General features: G+C 43.9%; 1 protein-coding gene and 1 long non-coding RNA gene across 3 annotated transcripts in view; one reads left to right on the top strand and one right to left on the bottom strand.

Moving 5' to 3' along the window:
* LOC149459982 (uncharacterized) overlaps nucleotides 1–7,576 on the bottom strand; it is a 33,850-nt gene extending 26,274 nt beyond the window's left edge. The window contains exon 1 of the long non-coding RNA XR_016313170.1: nucleotides 7,529–7,576. This is a non-coding gene — a long non-coding RNA (uncharacterized LOC149459982). The remainder of the gene's footprint in view (nucleotides 1–7,528) is intronic.
* Nucleotides 7,577–8,191: 615 nt separating this feature from the next.
* On the top strand, nucleotides 8,192–20,406 carry SIVA1 (SIVA1 apoptosis inducing factor). Of its 2 annotated transcripts, XM_089680296.1 has the most exons (5): nucleotides 8,192–8,371; nucleotides 13,986–14,147; nucleotides 17,714–17,870; nucleotides 19,675–19,824; nucleotides 20,214–20,406. In XM_089680296.1, exons 1-5 carry the CDS (start codon nucleotides 8,254–8,256, stop codon nucleotides 20,269–20,271), a joined length of 645 nt encoding a protein of 214 aa, XP_089536422.1. In that variant the 5' UTR covers nucleotides 8,192–8,253; the 3' UTR covers nucleotides 20,272–20,406. The 2 variants fall into 2 exon arrangements, with proteins under 2 accessions (XP_089536422.1, XP_089536423.1); XM_089680297.1 differs by lacking the exon at nucleotides 19,675–19,824.
* Nucleotides 20,407–24,319: the final 3,913 nt, after the last annotated feature.

Raw genomic sequence — 24,319 nt, forward strand, 5'->3', positions numbered from 1 at the left:
GACAATACATGAAACAGCACAGCAACAACAAACAGCACACGAGGGGTTAGAGGGTTCTACTCTTTCGAGCTTACAATCTGGGAGGGAGGGGGCAGTGGCACAGGAGGAAGTGGCTGTGGGGGATGGAGTGGTAGGAGAAATGAAGGAGGACGGCTGTTAGGTAAGGGTGGGGTAGGCTTCCCTGAATAGGTGGGTTTTCAGGGACGCCTGAAGGTGAGGAGGGAAGGCGACAATCTGATGGATTGGGGCAGTGAGTTCCAGAGGATGGGGGAGGACCTGGAGAAGTCTTGCAGTTGTGCGTGGGAGGAGACCAGGGAGCAAGATAGGAGGTCCTGTAAGGAGCGAAGGGTACGGGTAGGGTGGTACTTGGGAATCAGGTTGGTGAGGTAGGTAGGGGCAGTGTTGTGAATGGCTTTGTAGGTCAGAGTCAGTAGTTTGAATTTGATGTGTTGGGCAACCGGGAGCCAGTGGAGGGAATGACAGAGGGGGGTGGCAGAGGTGGAGTGGTTGGTGAGGTGGATGAGTCTAGCCCAGCAATGGGCAAACTACGGCCCGGCGGACCTTTTAATCCGGCCCGCGGATGTGGCTGTCAGGATGTGTGTAGGCGGGGCAGCGTGACAAACGTGAGGGGAACTAGGCTCCTCTCACAGTCCGCCCTGAAGACCAGAACGGCGCGAGAACACGGCGAGAGGAACGCGCGGAGCAAAGGTAAGTGAATTGACACGGGGGACTTGGCTTACTACTTGGGGGGGAATAGTACTGTGGGGCATGAAATACTATATGAGGGATGAATTAATATGGGGGATGAATTACTATAGGGGGGATGAATTACTATAGGGGGGATGAATTACTATATGGGGGATGAATTACTATGGGGGATGAATTACTATATGGGGGATGAATTACTATATTGGGGATGAATTACTATGTGGGGGATGAATTACTATGGGGGATGAATTACTATATGGGGGATGAATTACTATGTGGGGGATGAATTACTATGTGGGGGATGAATTACTATATGGGGGATGAATTACTATATGGGGGATGCATTACTATATGGGGGATGAATTACTATATGGGGGATGAATTACTATGGGGGATGAATTACTATAGGGGGGATGAATTACTATGGGGGATGAATTACTATATGGGGGATGAATTACTATATGGGGGATGAATTACTATGGGGGATGAATTACTATATGGGGGATGAATTACTATATGGGGGATGAATTACTATGGGGGATGAATTACTATATGGGGGATGAATTACTATATGGGGGAGGAATTACTATGGGGGATGAATTACTATATGGGGGATGAATTACTATATGGGGGATTAATTACTATGCTTACTATGGGGGAATATTACTATACTTACTATGGATGACACATACACATCATTCATCTACTCTTGGTCCGGCCCCCGGGTCCAATATATGAACCCATTGCGGCCCTCAAGTCAAAAAGTTTGCCCACCCCTGGTCTAGCCGCTGAGTTCAGGATGGTCTGAAGCGGGGAGAGCCTGCACTGGGGTAGGCCGGTGAGAAGGGAGTTGCAGTAGTCACTTTTTATTGAAGTGTTTGGATTTCTGTTTGCAACAATTATTTCTGCCATTGCAACAATTATTATTTACAAATTTCCGGGGCAGCTATGGGTGCTAAGTTTGCACCGAGCATAGCTAACATCTATATGGCCCAGGGGGAAGAAGAAGAAGTTTTTTCAAATAGCTCACCCTCCCTCTGTACTGCAGGTTTATAGATGATTTGATCATCCTATGGGATGGGAATATTAGTGAATTAGAGGTAATGATGAATAGGATGAACACAAATAAGAGGAATATTAGTTTAACCTGGGAATGTAGTTCTACACGGATACATTTTTTGGATCTAGAACTCATTAAAGATATAAAAGGTTTCAGGACGGTCACTTATTTTAAAAGCATTCATAGAAATGCATATATACCATGTCATAGTTGTCACCTCAGACCTTGGCTCATCAATGTCCCGAGGGGCCAATTCATGAGATTGAGGAGGAATTGTAGCTACGAGTCAGATTATAATACTCAGTCCCATGCATTGGCCAACAAGTTTATTGCCAAAGGTTACAAGTCAGATTCTATCGAGACAGCAAGGGAGGAAGTTGGGTCTCTGAATAGAGAGTCCCTACTTATGGATAAAACCCACAGAACCAACACCATGGAAGGGGTACCAGTTATTTTTATAATATCCAGTTTAGACAAGTTGAGTGGATTGTGAAACAATATTGGCCTATACTAAAATTGGATAAATAAATTGGTCCTCTTCTTATGGACACCCCTAGGTTCATTTACAAAAAAGCCCCAACATTAAGGGATAAGTTAGTTCATAATGTGGTGGGCCCTTCCAAGAAGCAGGGTTTTACATTATTTAATGGAAAAGGTTTTTATGCCTGTGGATGGTGTTATAGCTGCACAAGGGTGAAGTGTTTGAAAAAAAGAAGGGAGAGTTTTAGTAGTTTTGTAACAGGCAGGTCATATCAGATCAAAGATTTTATATCGTGCAACACAGTGGGAGTTGTATATGGTTTCTCCTGCCCTTGTGGGCTTCAATACATTGGATGCAACAAAAGAATATTTAAAGATAGAATCCAAGAACATGTCCACAATATTACCAAAGGATTTCCTAAACATTATGTTTCCAGGCATTTTCTGGATGTGCACAATAAGGATTGCTCATGTTTGACCTTTTGGGGCATTGAAGTATATAAAAAGAATTGGAGGGGTAGTAATAAGATAAGAGGGCTTAGTAAAAGGGAGTCCTATTGGATCCATGAGCTTCAAACTTTGTTTCCCAAGGGGATAGATAGAGAATTTGATCTTAAGTGCTTTATTAGTGATTTTTAATTAGGTTCATATCTATTTTATACATATCAAATTTATACATATATTATATATATTTTGTATTTTTTAATTATATTATAAAATAATATGTATTTTTTTTATTATTTTATTCACAATATTTATATGTTAATGTTCTTTTTATTATTGTTATATTATTTTTAGTAAGTGGCTTTGCAGCTGGCTTGATGAGCATCCCGTATGAAATGTACTGAGGACTGTGGTTGGTGAATGGGCGACATCGGCTTTTCCACCATGTGCTAGGCCGGTCCACAACAAAATGGTGCCGGTTTACTATATACATTGAATGATTGCCGGACGGTCCAATCATATCCCCTTGATAAAGTCACGTGAATAGTGATGAAATGCGTCGGAGAGGAGTGTGTGGATCACATCACAACGTTGCCATTCATTGGGATAGTGGCTTGTAGTACTCTACAAACAGCTCTTTGAACGGCATTATAGCAGGCAATAGCATTTACTAAGTGGGCCCGTGCTTTGCCTTGCATTACAATACGGATGGTGTCTGTTTTGAGCATGTACAGGACTCTGCTGCTGAGATGATACTGCCCTCTTGTGTTTAATCAGTGCATCACGGGATCTTCATCATACCTGGTGAAAAATACACCTCCGGAACGTGAGTGCATTTCTTATGTTTAATTGATGTATAAAAGTTTAAAAGGATAAAGCACTATGTTGAGTTCTTTTTAATGAGGAATACGGCTGATACAAAGACACTTATCAGGAGGGAGCTTACTGTGGAGTCTTCATTCAGCAAGCTGATCTTCTGAGCCCATATGGGACAAAAAGTGCAGTTAGACCGTAACATTGTATAATGTGAGGTCACACAGCGTGAGGGGAGCAGATATATGGTGGAGGATGTCTTTGCACAGGAATTGATGACAGATGCACATATTTTTTGTTATCCAAATGAGGGTTCACTGAATGAACACTTTATTGATTGAACTTGAGTTTTTGAATGTCTTTTGTTTGATTCATACTTAAAAATATTCTTTATTTGGTTTTTGTTTTTTAGATATATATTGTTATATATATATATATATATATATACTTTTATTTCAATATCAATATTTTTCTACTATTTTTTTCTTCTGATATATATATATACAGTCAGGTCCATAAATATTGGGACATCGACACAATTGTAACATTTTTGGCTCTATACACCACCACAATGGATTTGAAATGAAACGAGCAAGATGTGCTTTAACTGCAGACTGTCAGCTTTAATTTGAGGGTATTTACATTCAAATCAGGTGAACGGTGTAGGAATTACAACAGTTTGCATATGTGCCTCCCACTTATTAAGGGACCAAAAGTAATGGGACAATTGGCTTCTCAGCCGTTCCATGGCCAGGTGTGTGTTATTTCCTCATTATCCCAATTACAATGAGCAGATAAAAGGTCCAGAGTTCATTTCAAGTGTGCTATTTGCATTTGGAATCTGTTGCTGTCAACTCTCAAGATGAGATCCAAAGAGCTGTCACTATCAGTGAAGCAAGCCATCATTAGGCTCAAAAAACAAAACAAACCCATCAGAGAAATAGCAAAAACATTAGGCGTGGCCAGAACAACTGTTTGGAACATTCTTAAAAAGAAGGAACGCACCGGTGAGCTCAGCAACACCAAAAGACCCGGAAGACCACGGAAAACAACTGTGGTGGAAGACCGAAGAATTCTTTCCCTGGTGAAGAAAACACCCTTCACAACAGTTGGCCAGATCAAGAACACTCTCCAGGAGGTAGGTGTATGTGTGTCAAAGTAAATAATCAAGAGAAGACTTCACCAGAGTGAATACAGAAGGTTCACCACAAGATGTAAACCATTGGTGAGCCTCAAAAACAGGAAGGCCAGATTAGAGTTTGCCAAACGACATCTAAAAAAGCCTTCAAAGTTCTGGAACAACATCCTATGGACAGATGAGACCAAGATCAACTTGTACCAGAGTGATGGGAAGAGAGAGTATGGAGAAGGAAAGGAACTGCTCATGATCCTAAGCATACCACCTCATCAGTGAAGCATGGTGGTGGTAGTGTCATGGCGTGGGCATGTATGGCTGCCAATGGAACTGGTTCTCTTGTATTTATTGATGATGTGACTGCTGACAAAAGCAGCAGGATGAATTCTGAAGTGTTTCAGGCAATATTATCTGCTCATATTCAGCCAAATGCTTCAGAACTCATTGGACACCGCTTCACAGTGCAGATGGACAATGACCCAAAGCATACTGCAAAAGCAACCAAAGAGTTTTTTAAGGGAAAGAAGTGGAATGTTATGCAATGGCCAAGTCAATCACCTGACCTGAATCCGATTGAGCATGCATTTTACTTGCTGAAGATGAAACTGAAGGGAAAATGCCCCAAGAACAAGCAGGAACTGAAGACAGTTGCAGTAGAGGCCTGGCAGAGCATCACCAGGGATGAAACCCAGCGTCTGGTGATGTCTATGCGTTCCAGACTTCAGGCTGTAATTGACTGCAAAGGATTTGCAACCAAGTATTAAAAAGTGAAAGTTTGATTTATGATTATTATTCTGTCCCAATACTTTTGGTTCCTTAATAAGTGGGAGGCACATATGCAAACTGTTGTAATTCCTACACCGTTCACCTGATTTGGATGTAAATACCCTCAAATTAAAGCTGACAGTCTGCAGTTAAAGCACATCTTGTTTGTTTCATTTCAAATCCATTGTGGTGGTGTATAGAGCCAAAAATGTTAGAATTGTGTCGATGTCCCAATATTTATGGACCTGACTGTATATATTTTTTTCACTTTGTATTTGTGCCACTGTTTCATGTAGCACAGCATTTTTTCACTTCACACTATGATTGTATAATTTGCCCCACTGAGACATGGGTTGTGTGCACTAGCGGCTACAGTATTTAATTATTATTTTTTTTTCATTTCACCATAGTTAGCACTTGAGTTATACAATTTATGATAGATGGTCATGTTATGGTGGGTGGTGATGGTATGATGGGTGGTCATGTTATGGTGGTGATGGTATGATAGGTGGTCATGTTATGGTGGTGATGGTATGATAGGTGGTCATGTTATGGTGGTGATCGTATGATAGGAGGTCATGTTATGGTGGGTGGTGATGGTATGATAGGAGGTCATGTTATGGCGGGTGGTGATGGTATGATGGGTGGTCATGTTATGGTGCGTGGTGATGGTATGGTATGATGGGTGGTCATGTTATGGTGGGTGGTGATGGTATGATAGGAGGTCATGTTATGGCAGGTGGTGATGGTATGATAGGAGGTCATGTTATGGCGGGTGGTGATGGTATGATAGATGGTCATGTTATGGCGGGTGGTGATGGTATGATAGATGGTCATGTTATGATGGGTGGTGATGGTATGATAGATGGTCATGTTATGATGGGTGGTGATGGTATGATGGGTGGTCATGTTATGGTGGGTGGTGATGGTATGGTATGATGGGTGGTCATGTTATGGTGGGTGGTGATGGTATGATAGGAGGTCATGTTATGGCAGGTGGTGATGGTATGATAGGAGGTCATGTTATGGCGGGTGGTGATGGTATGATAGATGGTCATGTTATGATGGGTGGTGATGGTATGATAGATGGTCATGTTATGATGGGTGGTGATGGTATGATGGGTGGTCATGTTATGGTGGGTGGTGATGGTATGGTATGATGGGTGGTCATGTTATGGTGGGTGGTGATGGTATGATAGATGGTCATGTTATGATGGGTGGTGATGGTATGATGGGTGGTCATGTTATGGTGGGTGGTGATGGTATGGTATGATGGGTGGTCATGTTATGGTGGGTGGTGATGGTATGATAGGAGGTCATGTTATGGCAGGTGGTGATGGTATGATAGGAGGTCATGTTATGGCGGGTGGTGATGGTATGATAGATGGTCATGTTATGGCGGGTGGTGATGGTATGATAGATGGTCATGTTATGATGGGTGGTGATGGTATGATAGATGGTCATGTTATGATGGGTGGTGATGGTATGATGGGTGGTCATGTTATGGTGGGTGGTGATGGTATGGTATGATGGGTGGTCATGTTATGGTGGGTGGTGATGGTATGATAGATGGTCATGTTATGATGGGTGGTGATGGTATGATGGGTGGTCATGTTATGGTGGGTGGTGATGGTATGGTATGATGGGTGGTCATGTTATGGTGGGTGGTGATGGTATGATAGGAGGTCATGTTATGGCAGGTGGTGATGGTATGATAGGAGGTCATGTTATGGCGGGTGGTGATGGTATGATAGATGGTCATGTTATGGCGGGTGGTGATGGTATGATAGATGGTCATGTTATGATGGGTGGTGATGGTATGATAGATGGTCATGTTATGATGGGTGGTGATGGTATGATGGGTGGTCATGTTATGGTGGGTGGTGATGGTATGGTATGATGGGTGGTCATGTTATGGTGGGTGGTGATGGTATGATAGGAGGTCATGTTATGGCGGGTGGTGATGGTATGATGGGTGGTCATGTTATGGCGGGTGGTCATGTTATGGCGGGTGGTGATGGTATGATAGGTGGTCATGTTATGGCAGGTGGTGGTGATGTGGTTGATCTGTGTGCATATGTCCAGCCAGGGCCCCTTGTATTGCTGGCAGGGTGTTCACTCACCCCCTCCATCACTGACAGCTCCTGGTCACTGTTTACAATGGGGGCTCCGGAACATGTGATCACTGTGGTAGCCAATCACATGACTGGGAAGCCCCTGTACCGCCCCTAAATCTCTTAAAGGGCCAGCTGCACATTGTGACACTCTCACTTTCCACAGACATTCTGATAAAGTTGAAGAACTCTTTGGGATGGCCTGCAGATCCTGGTACGACGTCCAGGACTTCCATCTTCTTTTCCATACAATCAATTGAGGCTGAACCCAGAAGTCTCTGCCTCGTCCTCCTCCTCAGAATGGCCATCATCAGGACCAGAATGATGCTGCTGAGGGCAGACAAGTCCTGCAATATACAATATTCTCCCCACCACACACAGAGGACTCTCCTCCCCACACAGCACCACCATGGACTGAAGAGGAAGTGAGCTCACACAGGGCCGGCCTAAACAAAAAAACCGCAGCACAGCGCATAGCACAAGATCGCACTACAATTCTCTACACAGTAAACACTGACTGCCAACACACGTGTATGCCGTCAAACCCCGCCCCCGGCGCGCCAGCTAATCCATTTCTAAGGCTGATCCACAAGAGCTCTGTGATTGGTGGAAGGGGGAGGTCCTGTCCTTTGGTAGCCTTTGATAGGCTGGGGTTGGCGCAGGCGCGGCATGCTGTGCGGATTTGGCGCGTTTCCTTTTCCTGTCAGGTGTCTGCGGTGGTGCGTTCTCTCATTATGCCGAAGCGTTCTTACCCGTTCGACAGCTTTGCCCCGCCACAGATGAAGACCCGCATCGGGCAGAAGGAGCTTAGCCAGGGCGTGTGCGGGGAGAGCCTGAAGAGGGAGATATTCGGTGAGGGAGCGCAGGCCTGGGACTTGTGGTTCTCCACAGCGGTGCCCGGATGTAGAGTGTATATACAGAGGAGCCCATACCTGTGTGACCTCCACCATCTCCTGTGTGTCATGTGGAGGCCTTCCCATCACAGAGCACAGCAGATCGGCCATGTGATTGGAGTGTGAGTGGGCTGGGAGGAGCCAGGGGCCTATAGGGCTCCGTGTGTATGGAGTGGGCTGGGAGGAGCCAGGGGCCTGTAGGGCTCCGTGTGTATGGAGTGGGCTGGGAGGAGCCAGGGGCCTGTAGGGCTCCGTGTGTATGGAGTGGAGGGGCACAGCAGATCGGCCATGTGATTGGAGTGTGAGTGGGCTGGGAGGAGCCAGGGGCCTATAGGGCTCCGTGTGTATGGAGTGGGCTGGGAGGAGCCAAGGGCCTGTAGGGCCCGTGTGTATGGAGCGGGCTGGGAGGAGCCAAGGGCCTGTAGGGCCCCGTGTGTATGGAGCGGGCTGGGAGGAGCCAAGGGCCTGTAGGGCCCCGTGTGTATGGAGCGGGCTGGGAGGAGCCAGGGGCCTGTAGAGCCTGTGTGTATGGAGCGGGCTGGGAGGAGCCAGGGGCCTGTAGGGCCCCGTGTGTATGGAGCGGGCTGGGAGGAGCCAGGGGCCTGTAGGGCCCCGTGTGTATGGAGCGGGCTGGGAGGAGCCAGGGGCCTGTAGGGCCCCGTGTGTATGGAGCGGGCTGGGAGGAGCCAGGGGCCTGTAGGGCCCCGTGTGTATGGAGCGGGCTGGGAGGAGCCAGGGGCCTGTAGGGCCCCGTGTGTATGGAGCGGGCTGGGAGGAGCCAGGGGCCTGTAGGGCCCCGTGTGTATGGGGTGGAGGGTCTTGTCTGTATATGACGGGGTGCTGCGTCTCGCTGGTACCTCTGTACTAATGGCAGTGCATGGTGTCCTATGTAGTCACAGCTGTGTGTACAGGCCCATGTATTACCTGAGCGCTCCATTTACATGCCTACAAAACCACACACTTCATTTTTTTCTTCTAGTTATTTGCATAATCCCTTCACCCCTGGAAGGTTTTACACCCCCACTATATGACCATTTTTGCTATTCAGCACTGTGCTTCTTTAACTGGCAATTGCTCGGTCATGCAGCACTGCACAAATTACGTTTTTGTTGTCTTTTTTTTTTAATTTTTCACACGAATAGTGCTTTGTTTTGGTGGTATTTGATCTTCTCTGGGGGGGTTTATTATACAAGCTAAAAATGACTTAACGTTTTGGGGAAAAAAAATATTTTTTACTTTCTGCTTTAAAACCTCTCCAATAAAGAAATCAAATTTCTTCATAACTTTTGGCCGGAATGTATTCTGCTACGTGTCTCTGGTTAACGACAAAATAATAATCCCGGTAATTGTTTATGGATTGGTTTGTGTGGAAGTTCTAGCGTCTGCAAACTATGGGATATATTGGAATATTTGTTTTTTCCTCTTTATACTACTAGAGGCGGTGATCAGCAGCTTATGATGGGACTGCGATAGTGCGGCGAGCAATCTGACACCGGGAAGTGGTGATCCGTGCTAATGCTATACACTGTCAATGTACTAATCACACTGGATGGGAAAGGGTTAATGTCTAGGACCAGCAAGGGGTTACATGTGTGCCTACAATGGGTGAAGCGTGCTGCTTTTACTGCTAGATCTGTTTCTCATCCTTGCTTTGCAGAGATGATAAACAGATTGTTCTCTGTACAGAGATCTGTGTTGTTTGTCAACACAGAGCTGTGATATTACACCAGGGCTTGACAAATTTGCTTTAAATCTCAGAGCCAATGGGGGGGGCAGCTGGACATGTGGGGGGTGTTGTCATACCTTGGGAAGCACTAGTCCTCCCAGCTCTTGCCTATCCCATAGCGGCTCCTCCAGATGGTGAGTGGAGAGGGTCTGATGCCAGGAGGGGTAGCTGAGCCTGTCTGCTGAGTCCTGTTGTGATTGGTGTGGGAGTGGTTGGCCTCAAGCTGGAGGGACTGCCTGTGGTCTCATTGGTGGCCCTGGTGACTCCGGTCTGCATGTGGTGTTGCTCGGGGGGGGGGGGAGAGCTGCATGTGTCGGTGACCACCACCGTTGCGTTGAAGGTGGCATTGACTGCCTCCAATGTGTAGGACTGTGGCCAGTTGCTCTCTGAGCACTTATCCATGCATGGCCTCATGAGTGGTGTGAATAGTGTGCCCGGTGCTGGGGGCCGTGCCTTCCACTTCATAGGCCATTCGAGGGGGGTGTGGTGGGGGCCAGCCTAATGTGTCCTTCGGGGGGGCCAACTCTTGTGGGGGGGTTCTTTGCCCAGGAGCGGTGTTCAAGGTGAGGAAGGGGGAAGCTGGGCTCTGCTCTGTGGTGCGGGAGAGAGGCAACCTGCCTGGGATTTGTTGATCCGTGTTGTAGGCAGCCAATCAGCATATTCTGGCCATGAATCATTGACATGGACTTGCTGACAGGCTCCCGTTGTGTCAGCAGTCACGTGTCCTAAACCTGGGTGCAGGCAACGACTTATCAGTACGTTGCTTTGCCAGCATGAGCTGCCTGTTTACCGTTCATTGCAGACGGTCCTTAACTGGTAACCATATCAGGTCCGTTCACACAAGATGCTTTACTGCCATGTTGTCTCAGTACAGGTGCTGTGTATCCCTGTGCCGTGTCCCATTCATTTCTATTGGAACACGTACCTGGACACAGCTGCTCTGTTCTAATGACATGCGAGTCACCAAACTCATTCAGGAGCCCACACTCCTCCGTCATGTTAAGACAGAGGATAAACACGTTTAGGTGTGTCAAGTGCTTGGGTGTTTATTTCACTGGCCAGAATATTTATTTAGACCACTGAAATGAAGCGTGTGTGCTAAACACGCCTAGCACATAGGCATGTTTAGATGCGTTTACCCACGTTCAGGCGTGTCGGGTGTTTTTAATGCTCAAAAGCTTCTCCTGAACAAACTTTGTTGGGTTTCTATTTCTGCCTCTAAACTGCTATAAATTCCTATAGTGTTTGGACACATAGTTTAACATGGGGGAATGTTTGGAGGCTGAAAAAAAAACCTCAACACCTGTAAAAGCTGCACTTTAAGTGTGTTTGAGGCCTAAAAGTGCCCTGTATGAATAGACCCCAGAGAGGACGTGTACAGAGCCTGCCCAATGTACATTGTGCATACAACCGGAATTAGAAGAGGCGGGTTGCATAAAGCACACACATGCCCACTGGTGTGCTATCAGAGCATACGTCAGAGTGCTCATGCAGAGCCACCACTTCTAATGCCTCGTTGGCCATGTGCATTAAAGTGTAAAGGCAAACATTTATTATTTGAAAAGAAAACTGTTTATATAATGTGTGTTTTGGATAGTGGTGAGAGATTAGAACACCTCTCGGTTATTGGTGTCTGTGCCTCCATTGGAGAGATTCACCCTCTGTTTGTCCTGTTCACTTTGATCTAGAGGGAAATTAAAGGAAACCTCAAATTTTAGGTTGTCACCAGAACAGAAATAGAGGGGAGATTTTCCATTGTGGGGCACGTGATTACCAGGGATCCCCTCACTTTGGCAGGATTTTCTCCCACTTCCTGTTGTGACTGGAACAGGAAGTGAGAGGAAATCTCTCCAATGGGAACAGATGGCAAAATAAAATCTGGCGGGTTATAACCCTCCCTTACACTATCCAAAATGGGGGAGTTCTCCCTAAAGCCTTGTGCATGTAAATGCATCATGAGACGCATCAATACATGTAGAGATGTGCTGGCATGAAGTACAGAGTGCTGTACATGTCAGTCAGTGACGACGAGGGATCATCTTGTTTGCTTGGAATGCAAAAGTCAACTGTCATTCTTTGGCCAATGAGCTATTAAAGGGAGATTTCCCACTCCTGCTGCTGATGTGCGCAAAGGGGCGAGGGAAGCTCACAATATCATTAGGGCCATATGATCATATTGGGATTCCCTGTCCTGCAGCTGATGTAAAAGGGGGCAGGGAGGCTCTTGACATATGGCCTTTTTAGATCAATGATGTCACGCATATCCTCGCCCCTTTTGATTACATCATGTAATGTTTCCTTCTGCAGTAAGAGAAACCTACCTGCCTTCTCATGGTTGTCTTTGGAATGTACACTTAATCCAGCAAGCGCTGCTCAGTTTACATTCTGGTACATATCCTGTGTGCTAGATGACTGAACTGCGCAGGAGTGACTTCATCCTTGGCCAGCCAATGAAGACTTCTGCATAGTGGCATGTAGAACAAGCTGGGCAGAGGATGTTGAAGGGCAAGTTTAGTTTTTTGTTTTTGTGTGTTTTTTTTTTTTTTTTCCTTGGGCCCTACATCTCTCATAGGTCACCAGAATGCATTTCTGTGACTGTATTCAGCCGACAACGGGCTAAAGCCCCCCCGTCGGCAGATATCAGAGTCTGGAGAGATCCTGACTTGAATGTCAATATGCCCGACTGGCAGCTGGCTAAACTTGCCACAGCCCAGTGCTCGGGGAGCAGAGAGCCAGTAACTGACAATCACCGGTTCACCAAAGACTGAGAACTGAGCAATCAGCGGTCTTTGACCACACAGTTCTGGGTCTTAGAGACGGTGGGGGAAAGATGCAGCAACAGATCAGTGTTGCATCCACCTAGATGAGTATGTAGGTTTTTTCCCCAAACCCATACCTTTAAATACTTCTAGATCACTTCAGGCTGGCCCGTATAGCTGTGTAAAACATAAAAAATAAGTGCCTATACTAGATAAAATCCAGAAATGTACTTGCCCTGTTCTGTACATGCTCATTTGCTGTCTATTCTCAACACACTGCCTAAAATCAGAGCCACTAGAGATCGAAGCTGACAGCTTTATGATTTACTGTTGAGAAAAGGGGAAGAAAGCAACAGGGATGGTACAGCCTGTGCCCTCAGGGAACACAAATTGGGGAGAGAAAAGAACAGGAGAGGTAACAGGACAAACTCTGCTGCCTGGGAGACATACGAATTAAACTTACAAAGATGGGATCTTATCCTCTCCCTGATATTCTCTTTTCGTCCTCATTGGCAGCCTGTAAACTTTAGCACTGTAAAGCTTTTGTCAGCCTTCCTCTCTGATTTGTCCAAGACATACATTCAGGGCTGGAAATGTGTATATTTTAATTGGAGAAAGTGACCTATAATTTGAGACCAAGGAGAGCGGGAGAGTTCTCACCAAGGAAATGACGGCTCTGGGCTAGCGGCATCTAGCAGGAAGAAACGGGAACTGCTGGAGGCACAGTGCACCCTAATTTTTGTATCATAATTATTAATCTGGAATGTTTTCGTTAAGGAACTTTAATTGTTAAACTGTTATGAGGAATGTCCCGCTTTAACGAAACCTTGTGAATTTTAAATGCAAAAATAAGATCACTAAAGGAAGGTGGCACTTTGCTCCTTTTTATTTTCCAGGTCCTTATTAATGGTGACATTCTGAATGTCCCCTGTGGCGCTTCTACTGTAAAAGGGTTAATGAATATGGCTACTTCTGTCATTTATCATTTTTGAGCCACAGATGTCTTATATTCTCTAGGTAGTGTTTATCACAAACTGGAACTTGCAGGATATGATATTGATTTTTTTTTTTTTCTTTTCTCTTTTTAGAGAGAACAAAGAAGCTCTTGTTCAGTGGCGCAAAATCAATTATGGGGAACCAGTCCAACCAAAATAAGAATAATGTAGAAATGGATAATACTCCACCTGAGCTACTGACCGGGCAAACTACAATTGGACAAGACGGAAGGCTGCACAGAGCCTCTCATACATGTAAGGATCACTGGGAACATTAAGTATGGCATTGCAATTGAAGTGATGGCTCCTATGTTTGATCAACTGAAATGACGTGTAATGATGGATGTTCTAAGCCTGGTGTGCTCAGTTGGTTGGATGAATGTGCTGTGTATGAGTGCAAGCAGCTTCTTGCACTTAATTCTATACTTCAGTGCATTCTTGAGAACCCATCAGAAGATAAGGTGTTCCATCACAATGACCTCTGGCCTTCTGTGCTCCACTTTCCAAAGAATGCAATGTCTTGGAGGACTTAAAAGTTGATCAAATGATTTACTGTTCCGTTCTGCTCTATTTGGTGCAATATAGAACTTGTCCTCATCTGTCCCTTAACAATTTTACCCCAAGAAAGAAACTGCTCTTAAAAGAAACTTTTTAGACTTTTATATTTATACGGTGTATGTTCCAATGCACCAGTTGTCATTCATAGACTCCGGGACAAGTGCAGCAGAAAAGATGCATCCCTGTTGGTTGTATCAGTGACTTTCATGTAGCGAATTTGGGAATACTTACTATGCTGGAATGTGGTACATTCAGTATTTTTACACATCCATGGATAAAATTCATCTCCAGAAACCTCCTGAATTAGAACTGTTCATGGATACAATTCCTCTCCAGAAACATTCTGAATATATGAGCTAGTGAAACTCCATAGTGTCCACTGCAATTGACTTATTTTCTTTGGTATAAATGTGTAGGAAAAAATGCTGCAACAGCGGTATTTAGGACCTTTTTTTATAACTGGTACAGACTTATCACTGTGCGCTTTTGTGTGGTGTGGTTTTTTTTTTTTTTCTGTTTTCCCTCCCATTTTCAGAACTTTTGCTTGCATGCCATAGTATTTCACAATGATGTGACTTTATCTTTCAGACTTCTAATCATACCATAATTCTTAGTACTGGTACCCACCAAAGCCTATTAGAAGTCCTTTTACTGTAGTCTGAGCATTGTAAAAGGCATCTTGAGTGACTGCTGTGGGTAATAAACTTGGTGGCGCACAGGATCTGAAACAGTTTATTTAAATAAGTCTGTTCATGTTTTAGCATAGGTAGACTAAAGAGGTTGATGTGTAAGGGTGTGGGCATTTCAGCGAATTTAAAAAGGTTGCAAGTCTAATTCTCTGTCCTGTACATAAGAGAATCCCTAGTTGTGATTTGGCAACAAGTGGTGTTTTTTTTATATAATTTGATTTTAAATTAATCCAGGTTTGGTAGAACACCCAAAGAAACTAGTGCCTTATGCAGCCTCTTTGACTTAATCTGTGCAACTTGTTAGGCTGCACTTTAAAATCTTCTGTCCGCTTTGATGGATGTTTGTGTCTTTTCATCAGATAAATGGGGGTCCTCGGGCAGCCAGTGATGACTGTCGAAGTTGACTGGAGTATGGGTCTGAAGAGCTATGTTCCATCAACTTAAAGTGGAACTTTAGTCAGAAAATTACGTCTTACTAGATCACTTTAGGCTGGCCACCTTTGCAGGTATAGCTATGTAGAATATTAAAGTGCCTATATGGTTTAAAATCCAGTAATACAGTCCTCGCTCTGTTCATGCTCAGTTGCTCTCCATTTTTAGGCACTGTGCTGAATTTGTAGAGGCCAATCTGCTGACAGTCTAAAGATTGAAGTGGAACTAAACACATCAATTTGTTTTTTAAAATGGTTACTTTCCTGGGATGCCAGGAATGCCAACTGTCACATTTGGTTGTATTTTTACCCAAACTGTCAACCCATCAAATGACTGCTGTCATAACTGATCACATGTGCAGCACCATGGCAGTTGCAGATCAAACAGATGGCAACTTCCTGGACTAAAAAGGAAAGTGTTTAGTTCTGCTTAAACTGCTGCTCAGGGACTCTGAGCTTCAACAAAATGGCCGCCTCCTGCAAGGAGGAGGAGCAATGCTGGAGGCCGTTCACAGCACGCACTCATTTTGGTAACATAATTAATGTGGAATGCATGTGCCTTGCTAAAGAACCATTTTTTTTTTTTTTATCAAGTTATGAGTAAATTCAGTGGAACTAAACCCTCCTGTCCTTTCAGCCAAGGAGACAGTTGCATTTGTGGCACGCTGTGAATAGTAACTGTCATATTGCATGTGCTTTCAACCAAACTGTCAAACCATCAAATGGCCGAAGTCATAACTGATCACATGTGCAGCATCCTGGCAACTACAGAATTAACTGACTAAGGCCTCATTCACACAATACGTGCAGAAAACTGATGTCTTTGCAAGTAAGATCTGCATGTCAGTTTCAATCAATTTTCATGCGTTCTGTACTGAGTTTTATACATGTTGCAGATTCCTGCGCAGAAAAATCTGCTTCTGATGCTAGTGTTGTATGAATAGGGCACATAGAAAACAACTTTATTTTTTTTATGCGCTTTGCACAACACGTGCAGAAAAACTAGTGTCTTTGCACCATGGTGTGAGTGAGGCCTATAGGATAGGCGTGTGTGGGTTTTTGTTTTTTTTTTTATTTTTGTTCCGCTTTTAAAAGATGATTTGACCCCAAGTAACATTTTTTATGTAGATTTTTCAAATTCAGTTTTTTCCCCATCAGTTGTTGACAGAGTTCTTCTTTAAAGATGATTGTTTATGAACCCTTTTGCACCTGTGCATTTGTACACATCAGCATATGTACACACGTTGGCCGTTATTTTTTTAGACGCTCAGTTCACCTTTTTTAAAAAATTGCACATCTTTTTCCAGGTAAAATATTATATATATATATATATATATATATATATATATATATATATATATATATATATATATATATATATTTTTTTTTTTTTTTTTTTATGGAAAGCATTGCACCAGTGATCAGCAGAATGTGGGTGCCATGCAGGATGCAGGTCAGCGTGTAGGAGATGACCACTGTCTGCAGAACTACGCCAGGAAGCTACTTAACTATAGAAAAATAAAAGTAGTAATTTATACCTAACTGCAGCAGGCTCCCTCCATCTGTTTGGCCCCCTGGAGCCTCTTCTTGAAGGTTTCAGTAGTCATGCAATGACCTCATGAAGTATGATGCAGGACTGATAGTCCTGCATTGTTCATGAGGACAGTGAGGGCCTGCCCAGAGTGGAGGAAATTGCCAGAGCCTGCTGGAGCAAGGGAGGTATTCAATCTTATTCCTCATCCCCTATTTAACAATCATTTACCCTTGCAGTGCAAGTGGTGTGTTTTTTTTTTTTTTTTTTTTTTTTTTTTTTTTTTTTTTTGTGTGTGTGGTTCCTGGAGTTGGTTTGGATGTGGCAGAGCAGTGAGTGAACCTAGTTGGTTGTGTTGGAGATGTAATGGTTTGCAGTACAGCAGTGAATACAGCTAACCTATGCATTATAAGATTCTCCTTTTTAAATTCTATCTGTGCTTTGAAAGACTTCTTCCTATGGACAGATCCATGCATAAGCTGGATTTCATTGTCTTTATGATATGAATAATAAAAACTATATATATTGTAATGGATGTTTTGTATATGTAGCTATTGCATTTTTCATATGAAAACCAGTTTAAGCACTGCAGAGATCTTTCTCTCCAAGCAGCAGTGCCCGCTGGCTCATCAAAGGCTTGTTCGTCCTGTGTACGATCGGTTGGAGACAAAGAGGCCTGCAAACAGTGTGAACAGTACATTTGCAGAAGTTGCAGTAAATCTTGCAGTTGTTGTTCAGCAGTACTTTGCTCCTTCTGCACAGTTCTTGTGTGAGTATCTCTTCCTATTACCTCTATCTCACCTGTATTTCTTTATGTAGCAAAACCTGTGCTGACAGTAACACTGTTACTGACCTCCTGAAAATGCCAGATGGCTGGCTGTCTCACACGTTTCTTGGGGCTTTAAGTCCATTTTTAGCAAGAACCTAAACTCCAGCTTACCTCTGCAAGATTGCCAGAATACATTCCTGGGATGTCGGAATATACAGGAACAGGCTAGCTATCGTTATAAAGCAGTCTTTGAACTCCCATTCAGTGACTAGGCCTGAGAGGAGCATCTTGGGAGATTGAGCAAATTGCTTCCTCCAGCCCACAGCAGACTGATAACATCATTCTTTCCTCCATTGATCACTTAGGCCCCTTTCACACTTGCGGGCCATTTGTCTATTTTTCATCCATGCGTCGAAAGATGAAAAACTAATATTAATGCATCTCTATGGAAAAACAGATGTAAGAGGATGAGCATCTGTTCACATTTGTATCTGTCCACATCAGTATGTGGTTGTGGTGTTTTTTTTGTTTTGGTTTTTTTTTTTTGGGGGGGGGGGGGGGGGGGCGGTTTAAAGATCCAAGTCCTATATTTATTTTTTTTTTGGTTTTGTTAAAAGAACGTAACCGAAGATAAACGGACAAACAGTTTCATCAGTTTCTGCATTGGTTAAGAGCCGGCATCCTAACATCCAGTGACTCTTCTCTACTGTCAGCGGGGATTCCCACTGACCGCAGTAAATAAGCAAAAAAAAGCATACTGAATTTGGGTGAGGTGGGGGGGTTGGTGCTGGATTTACTGCACATGAGGGTTGGGGGTGCAGAGGAGGTAGTGTGTGTGTTATAGGGAAGGAGCAGCATATACAGCCAGGCTCCCTCACTTACTGGCACTGTCATTGCTGGCTTTAATTGCGTTTTATATACAACAACCGGACTGGAGGTGGTTATCAACATTGTGGAGATGCAGCAATTTGCCCAGTTTCACACAGAATTTCACGTTTGCCATTTCATCATGGACAGCAAGTTGGAATTGCTGTATCTCACATACAGGCAGCAAATCGGAGGTTACAATCTGATTGTATGATCTCCTTTTAGATCTGCCAACAGCTATGTAGTGCAATAGCTGAACAGGATAGATTGGCTAGGTCCTCATAATAGATGGTTTTGGTACAGTTTTAAAGTTGTTCAAAGATTTTACAGTCAGAATGCAACGTGTATGGTGACCCTTAGACTTGCCAGAATGGGGACAAGCCTTAAACCATTCACTGTGTTTGTACAACATGCCAATTCGTTGTAGTGCAGTGGCCTTCATAGTTATAGTTAGTCTGGCTGAAAAAGACAAAAGTCCATCAGTTTAGCCATAAAAACAGTTATAATCCTATACACACAGTTTTGCCAGAGGAAGGCAAAAAATCCCAGCAAAGCATGATCCAATTTGCTGCTGCAGAGGAATAAATTCCTTCCCTATTCCCTAAGAGGCAATCGAATATTCCCTGGATCAACTTTACCTATAAATGTTAGTATCCAGTTATATTCTGTGTATCCAAGAGAGAATCCAGGTTTTTTTTTTTAGCAATCTCCTGAGCTGCCCAGAACCAACTCGTGAGGGAGTCTATTCCACATTTTCACAGCTCACTACCCAATGATACAATCAGATTGTATAGTGTGTGGTCACCTTTTTAGAGTGGCTTGTTTGGAGAACTGTAGCTGTAACATTTGTCTCCTGAAAGCTGAACTCCTGACACCTCGAAATACAGATGAAATGCATACATATGGGTGTGATTTTATTTGTCGAATCTCGTTTCAGTCCATCTAATCCAGAGATTTTCACAGATCTACCACAAAACACAACCCCACCTGATGGCTGGAAACCTGACCTCCCGTCACTGTGCTCTCTCCTCCTCTCAACAGGCTCCTTGTTAGCGCATGAACACTACAGCATGTCTGACTCAGTCTGGTGTGTGGGAGACCCCCCCCCCCCCCCCGTACAAAAAAAATCCTTTTATTGGTGTATTCATAAATACAGAGCTGCATGTCTCCTTTTTTTTATACCTGGCTGGGGTTCAACTTGGCAAACTTGCAAATTCATGTCAATATGGCGTTTCTGTGCTGTTTTAAGACCTGTAAAGAGCTGGAATTCCGTTCTGCTGTGTGGTTTTGCAGTACAAATTGTTTGGATGTGTTGTCCTACAATATATTAATGCATGTCTAATCTGTAGTCCCCACCTATGTTTGTTTCACATGTTCAATTTGCAGTGATGGTGTTAAATAAATCGATATCATAAATGTTGGTTGTGCTGTCATATGACTGTCAATCATTCTCTAAAACTTGTTTCCTTATTCCAGTGATGGTGACCTCGGTGAGCAAGTTTTCTGCACGACCTGTTCTGCGTATGAAGTGTAAACACAGGATTTGATCCTGCCTAATGCATGTTGCCTCTGCTTTTTATATTCTGCAAATTTGTAAATGGAATTGTTTATATTTGATGTTTTTATATGTAAAGTTTGTATGAGAAATAAAGTTTGTAATAAACCTTCATTGACCACTGGGTGGCAGTGTAGACTTGGAGAAATTCTATACCACAAGCTGTGGGTGCTGCCCATTAGTGGGTGCTGTGCATACCAGGACCTTCACATTGAGTAGATGGGGTGCTTGTTATAGGAAGTCCAGCTGGAAGGTTTATATTTATTATTAGTACTGTTATTACTAGTATTAGTACACAGTGGGAAAGCATTGTAACTTCTATCAGGATTTTACTGCAGTCCTGGACTTTGGTGTTAATGAGACTGCAAGTAGGGAATATCTGCAACAGACGCACAGGTATCAACAGATTTTTTTTTTTTTTTTTTTGTAGGGAGAAAGCCAAAATCTTGACAGTTGAAGGGATGGGTTTTTGTTTTTCTCCACTTCCTGTCTTGCGCAACCATTATCACCCAGATGTTGAGGGGAATTCTTTTTAAAAAGGTGGCAATGACATGGCTTAAGGGGCGCTACCTCCTCATTTGCTTTATAAGTGATCCCTTACTATGCCCCCTCAGTCCCAATCCGTTATATTCCTATATGAAGGGCATTAAATCCCCCCGACTGACTGCTTAGGAGAGTGACATCACCACCTACTTGGCTTACCACTCACTGCTCATTCTAATGCAGGTGCCAGAGCTGCAAAGGGATCACTAGCAACACGAGTATAGAGGTGGGGAGTCCTTTTTTGCAGCAAGGTGAGCATCTCTGGGATGTCAGTTAGAACCTCAGGGATTCTGACACTTTCCTATCCTATACAATACTTTGAGGCCAAATTGACTTTTTTCCACCCCTTCATTTTTGTTATCCTGTAATCTCCTTCAAAATGGTTAACTTTGCTGAGTACAACGGTTATCGCCCAACTCAGGTTTTACAGGTTGACATGGTGTGTAAACAATCGCCCCTAAAAGAACACAACAAAATCTTACAGCTTACCCAAGGTTAATTCCCTCTTCCCCAATGTGATGAAGCTTCAGCCTGGCAATTGACCACTCAGACCCGAACACTGCAACCTGAAGTGAGGAGAGGTGGGCTTCATATCCAAACCCAGAGTTTTTTAGTGCTTCTGACGCCCCAGGAATGGGTAAAGTGATACTAAACCTAAAAATGTGTTTTACCTTAATGCATTGCTTGCATTAAGGTAAAAAACATTTTTAATTTCTTTGTGCTCCCCCCTTCCCTGTGAGAGGGGAGAAGAGATCAGCGCTGTGCATGGCTGTATCTCTTCTCCCTTCACTTCCTCTTCACACAGGACTCGAACAGCAGCAGGAGCCATTGGCTTTTGCAGCTGTCAATCAAGTGCGCGAAGAGGACGTGTGGGAGGCAGGGCTATGTCCTGCTGTGTATCTAAGGCGTCTGGCTCCGTAGATACAGGTTGGGAGTGAGCATGCAGCGATTGTCCCCATAGCAAACTGCTTGGTGACAAAAATAGATTGCTGGTGGGGGACCTGAGAAGAGGATCATGGCCACTCTGTGCAATACCACTCCACAGAGCAGGCGAGTAAAACACATACAAATTCTGCCTTTTTAGTAACACTTTAAGTGCATTGTTAGACTGAACTCTGGCATGTGGTTTTTTTTTTTTTGCTCCCAAACAAATGATAGTTTAATAAAAAAAAAAAAAAACATGCAAATTTGACACAATAAACCACAGCTGATGAGAGGCAAAAAAAAATCCTTTTTAAAAGTATGGTTCAATTTGCTGTAACAGGAAACCATTACTTCCTCATCCCAGAGTGAGGTGGACACTCCCTGGATCAATGGTTTGCAGTGTTAAGGATAAAAAGGAATAGCCTGTTATATTGTGTGCATTTAAAAACACATCTAGCCTTGTTGAAGCAATCTACCAGGAAGATGAGAACTATCTCCTGTGGAGGATAGAAGCTGTTTCTGTATCGTAAAGAGAAACCTTTTGTTGCCTTGTCTTTCCCAATGACAATTGGGTTGTCTAGGTTTAGGGGTGCTGCCTGTGCCCTGTAACACTCCCAACCACCTACCCACCCTATGGGATAGACCGTGCAGAGGAGCTCCAGTGGCCTACACAGAACCTCTGCCTGAGAGAGCACCTTTAGGATGAATTGGAATGCTGATGGTGGGCCAGGTGGTCTTGTCCATCTAATGCCTGACCTCACCAATGCTGAAGCTGAATGGGCACAAATGTGCATAGATGCACAAAATGAGAGTTCCCAGAAAAGTGGAGGCTGTAGGGGAGATGTTGACACGCTGTATTTATGCTTGGAGAGTTGGAATAGGATATCCAGCAAGCTGATAGAAGTCTGTAGACACCCAGCAATCACACATCAGTGTGAGTTTATTTTAAAGTGGTAGTAGTGGTAAAAAACAAAAACACCCCTGCAGGGTAAAGGCATAATGTGCTAGTATGCATTGCACACTAGCACATTCTGAAAGACTGACCCAAGAATGAAGTCCTCCAGCGGCACACTGTCACCGCTGCAGATGCTTCCACCTTCACATGGTCTTCCTTCCATGTACCAAGGCTGTGGTTGCTTGAATGGCTGAGCCCTGATGATGTCACAGCTGCAGCACAGAGCTCTAAGGGAACGGCTTGGGTATGTCACCGGCTGCTGCTCCCTAGAACTGAACATATAGAAGATATTCATTCTACAAACAGAAGCTTACCTGTAGGTAAAAATCAAGATTGAGAGTTTACTACCACTTTAATGACAGTCCTGCCTGACGTTCTCTTGCAGTGTGTTCAGATAGAAAACAAAAACATCACAGCAGATAAAAATGTTCATGTCATATGGCTAGCAAAATCCCTCCCTATCCTACTATAAAAAAAGGGGGCTGCTGCCATTGAAAACTTGTTTGGTGTGTAGTCCTCTTCTTTGCGTAGGGTGATTTATGATGTGTTCACTTCCTCCTGCATTGTATCAATGGAATCTGTTTTGTGTGGGAACAATGGCCAGTTTGAGTAGAATGTCTCATTGAGACCTGACTATAGGCAATTCATGAATAAACCTCATTAACATGCACAATTCATGCTGCACTCTGCTGAGGGAGTGGAGAAAACAATGTGATGTCGGCTCATTTACCCGCAACTGGCTGTGTTTTCCCACCGCTGGAAAGTGTATGTGAGGCCACTGCCATGGGCCTTTTAGGCTGAGGAAAGTTTGAAGAAATTCTTTCCCAGTGCTAACCTTTCTGAAGTTTGGCTGAATTGTACTTTTTTTTTTTTTTTTACTTTATATTGCAAACTAACAGCCATTAATGCATTTTTTTTTTTGTGTTTGGATAGATCTTGGGAGGTACAGGAATATAGATATCTATTTTTCCTGACAGTTTTAGGTCATGTTCAGAGCCTTAGAGTGATTGTAAAGGTGAAAGGTAACTGGCCTCACAGATAAAACAAATCCTCTTTCATAAATTGTACCTGTTTATCTGCGTCTTCTCTAGTGCTGTTCAAAGTCTAGAATTTATAAAGCTTGTCTGAGCTTTCAGAAAGCAGAGGGTGGCCTGTTCTGGGAGCTGTTTGAAGAGAATGGACACTCCCCCTTCACACTGTAACAGAGCGGAGGTTGGCAAGCACAGGTTGTGTGCTGGAGTCCCGCCCTGTCACCTTTTTACCTCTTGATGTCAAGCAAACTTGTCTGAAGTGACTTATGCAGATAGCAAAAGAACACGGCAGTAGACAGAATTTACACTTAGTGCTCTAGACTGAGACAAGTACACACTATAGAGGGATTTGCTTTGTTAATTTTTCATGTCAGGTTTACAACCACTGCAATTCTCTGCAATAAGATTGAAAGTTTTTTTGTTTTTTTTTTTAAGGCTGCGCCTCTCAGCCCCCCCCAAACAATTACGGGAGCCCAATCGTGATCCAGGGCTGTGCCTGTCTGCAGCAACTCTTGTCCCCTCTCTCCCTTCTAAGAGGTGACTCTGTAGCAGTGGGAGCTATTGGTGCCTGAGG

This window comes from Staurois parvus, unplaced genomic scaffold, assembly GCF_062004578.1.
Source record: "Staurois parvus isolate SC_StPar_1 unplaced genomic scaffold, SC_StPar_1.0 ptg000239l, whole genome shotgun sequence".
NCBI lineage: Eukaryota > Metazoa > Chordata > Amphibia > Anura > Ranidae > Staurois > Staurois parvus.

What these genes read in the sequence shown, in the direction of transcription:
- SIVA1 (XM_089680296.1), top strand. Translation starts at nt 8,254, where the DNA reads ATGCCGAAGCGTTCTTACCCGTTCGACAGCTTTGCCCCGCCACAGATG. An exon ending in CCTGAAGAGGGAGATATTCG is followed by an intron (nt 8,372 to 13,985) that starts GTGAGGGAGCGC and finishes TTCTCTTTTTAG; the next exon opens with AGAGAACAAAGAAGCTCTTG. An exon ending in GCACAGAGCCTCTCATACAT is followed by an intron (nt 14,148 to 17,713) that starts GTAAGGATCACT and finishes CTCTCCAAGCAG; the next exon opens with CAGTGCCCGCTGGCTCATCA.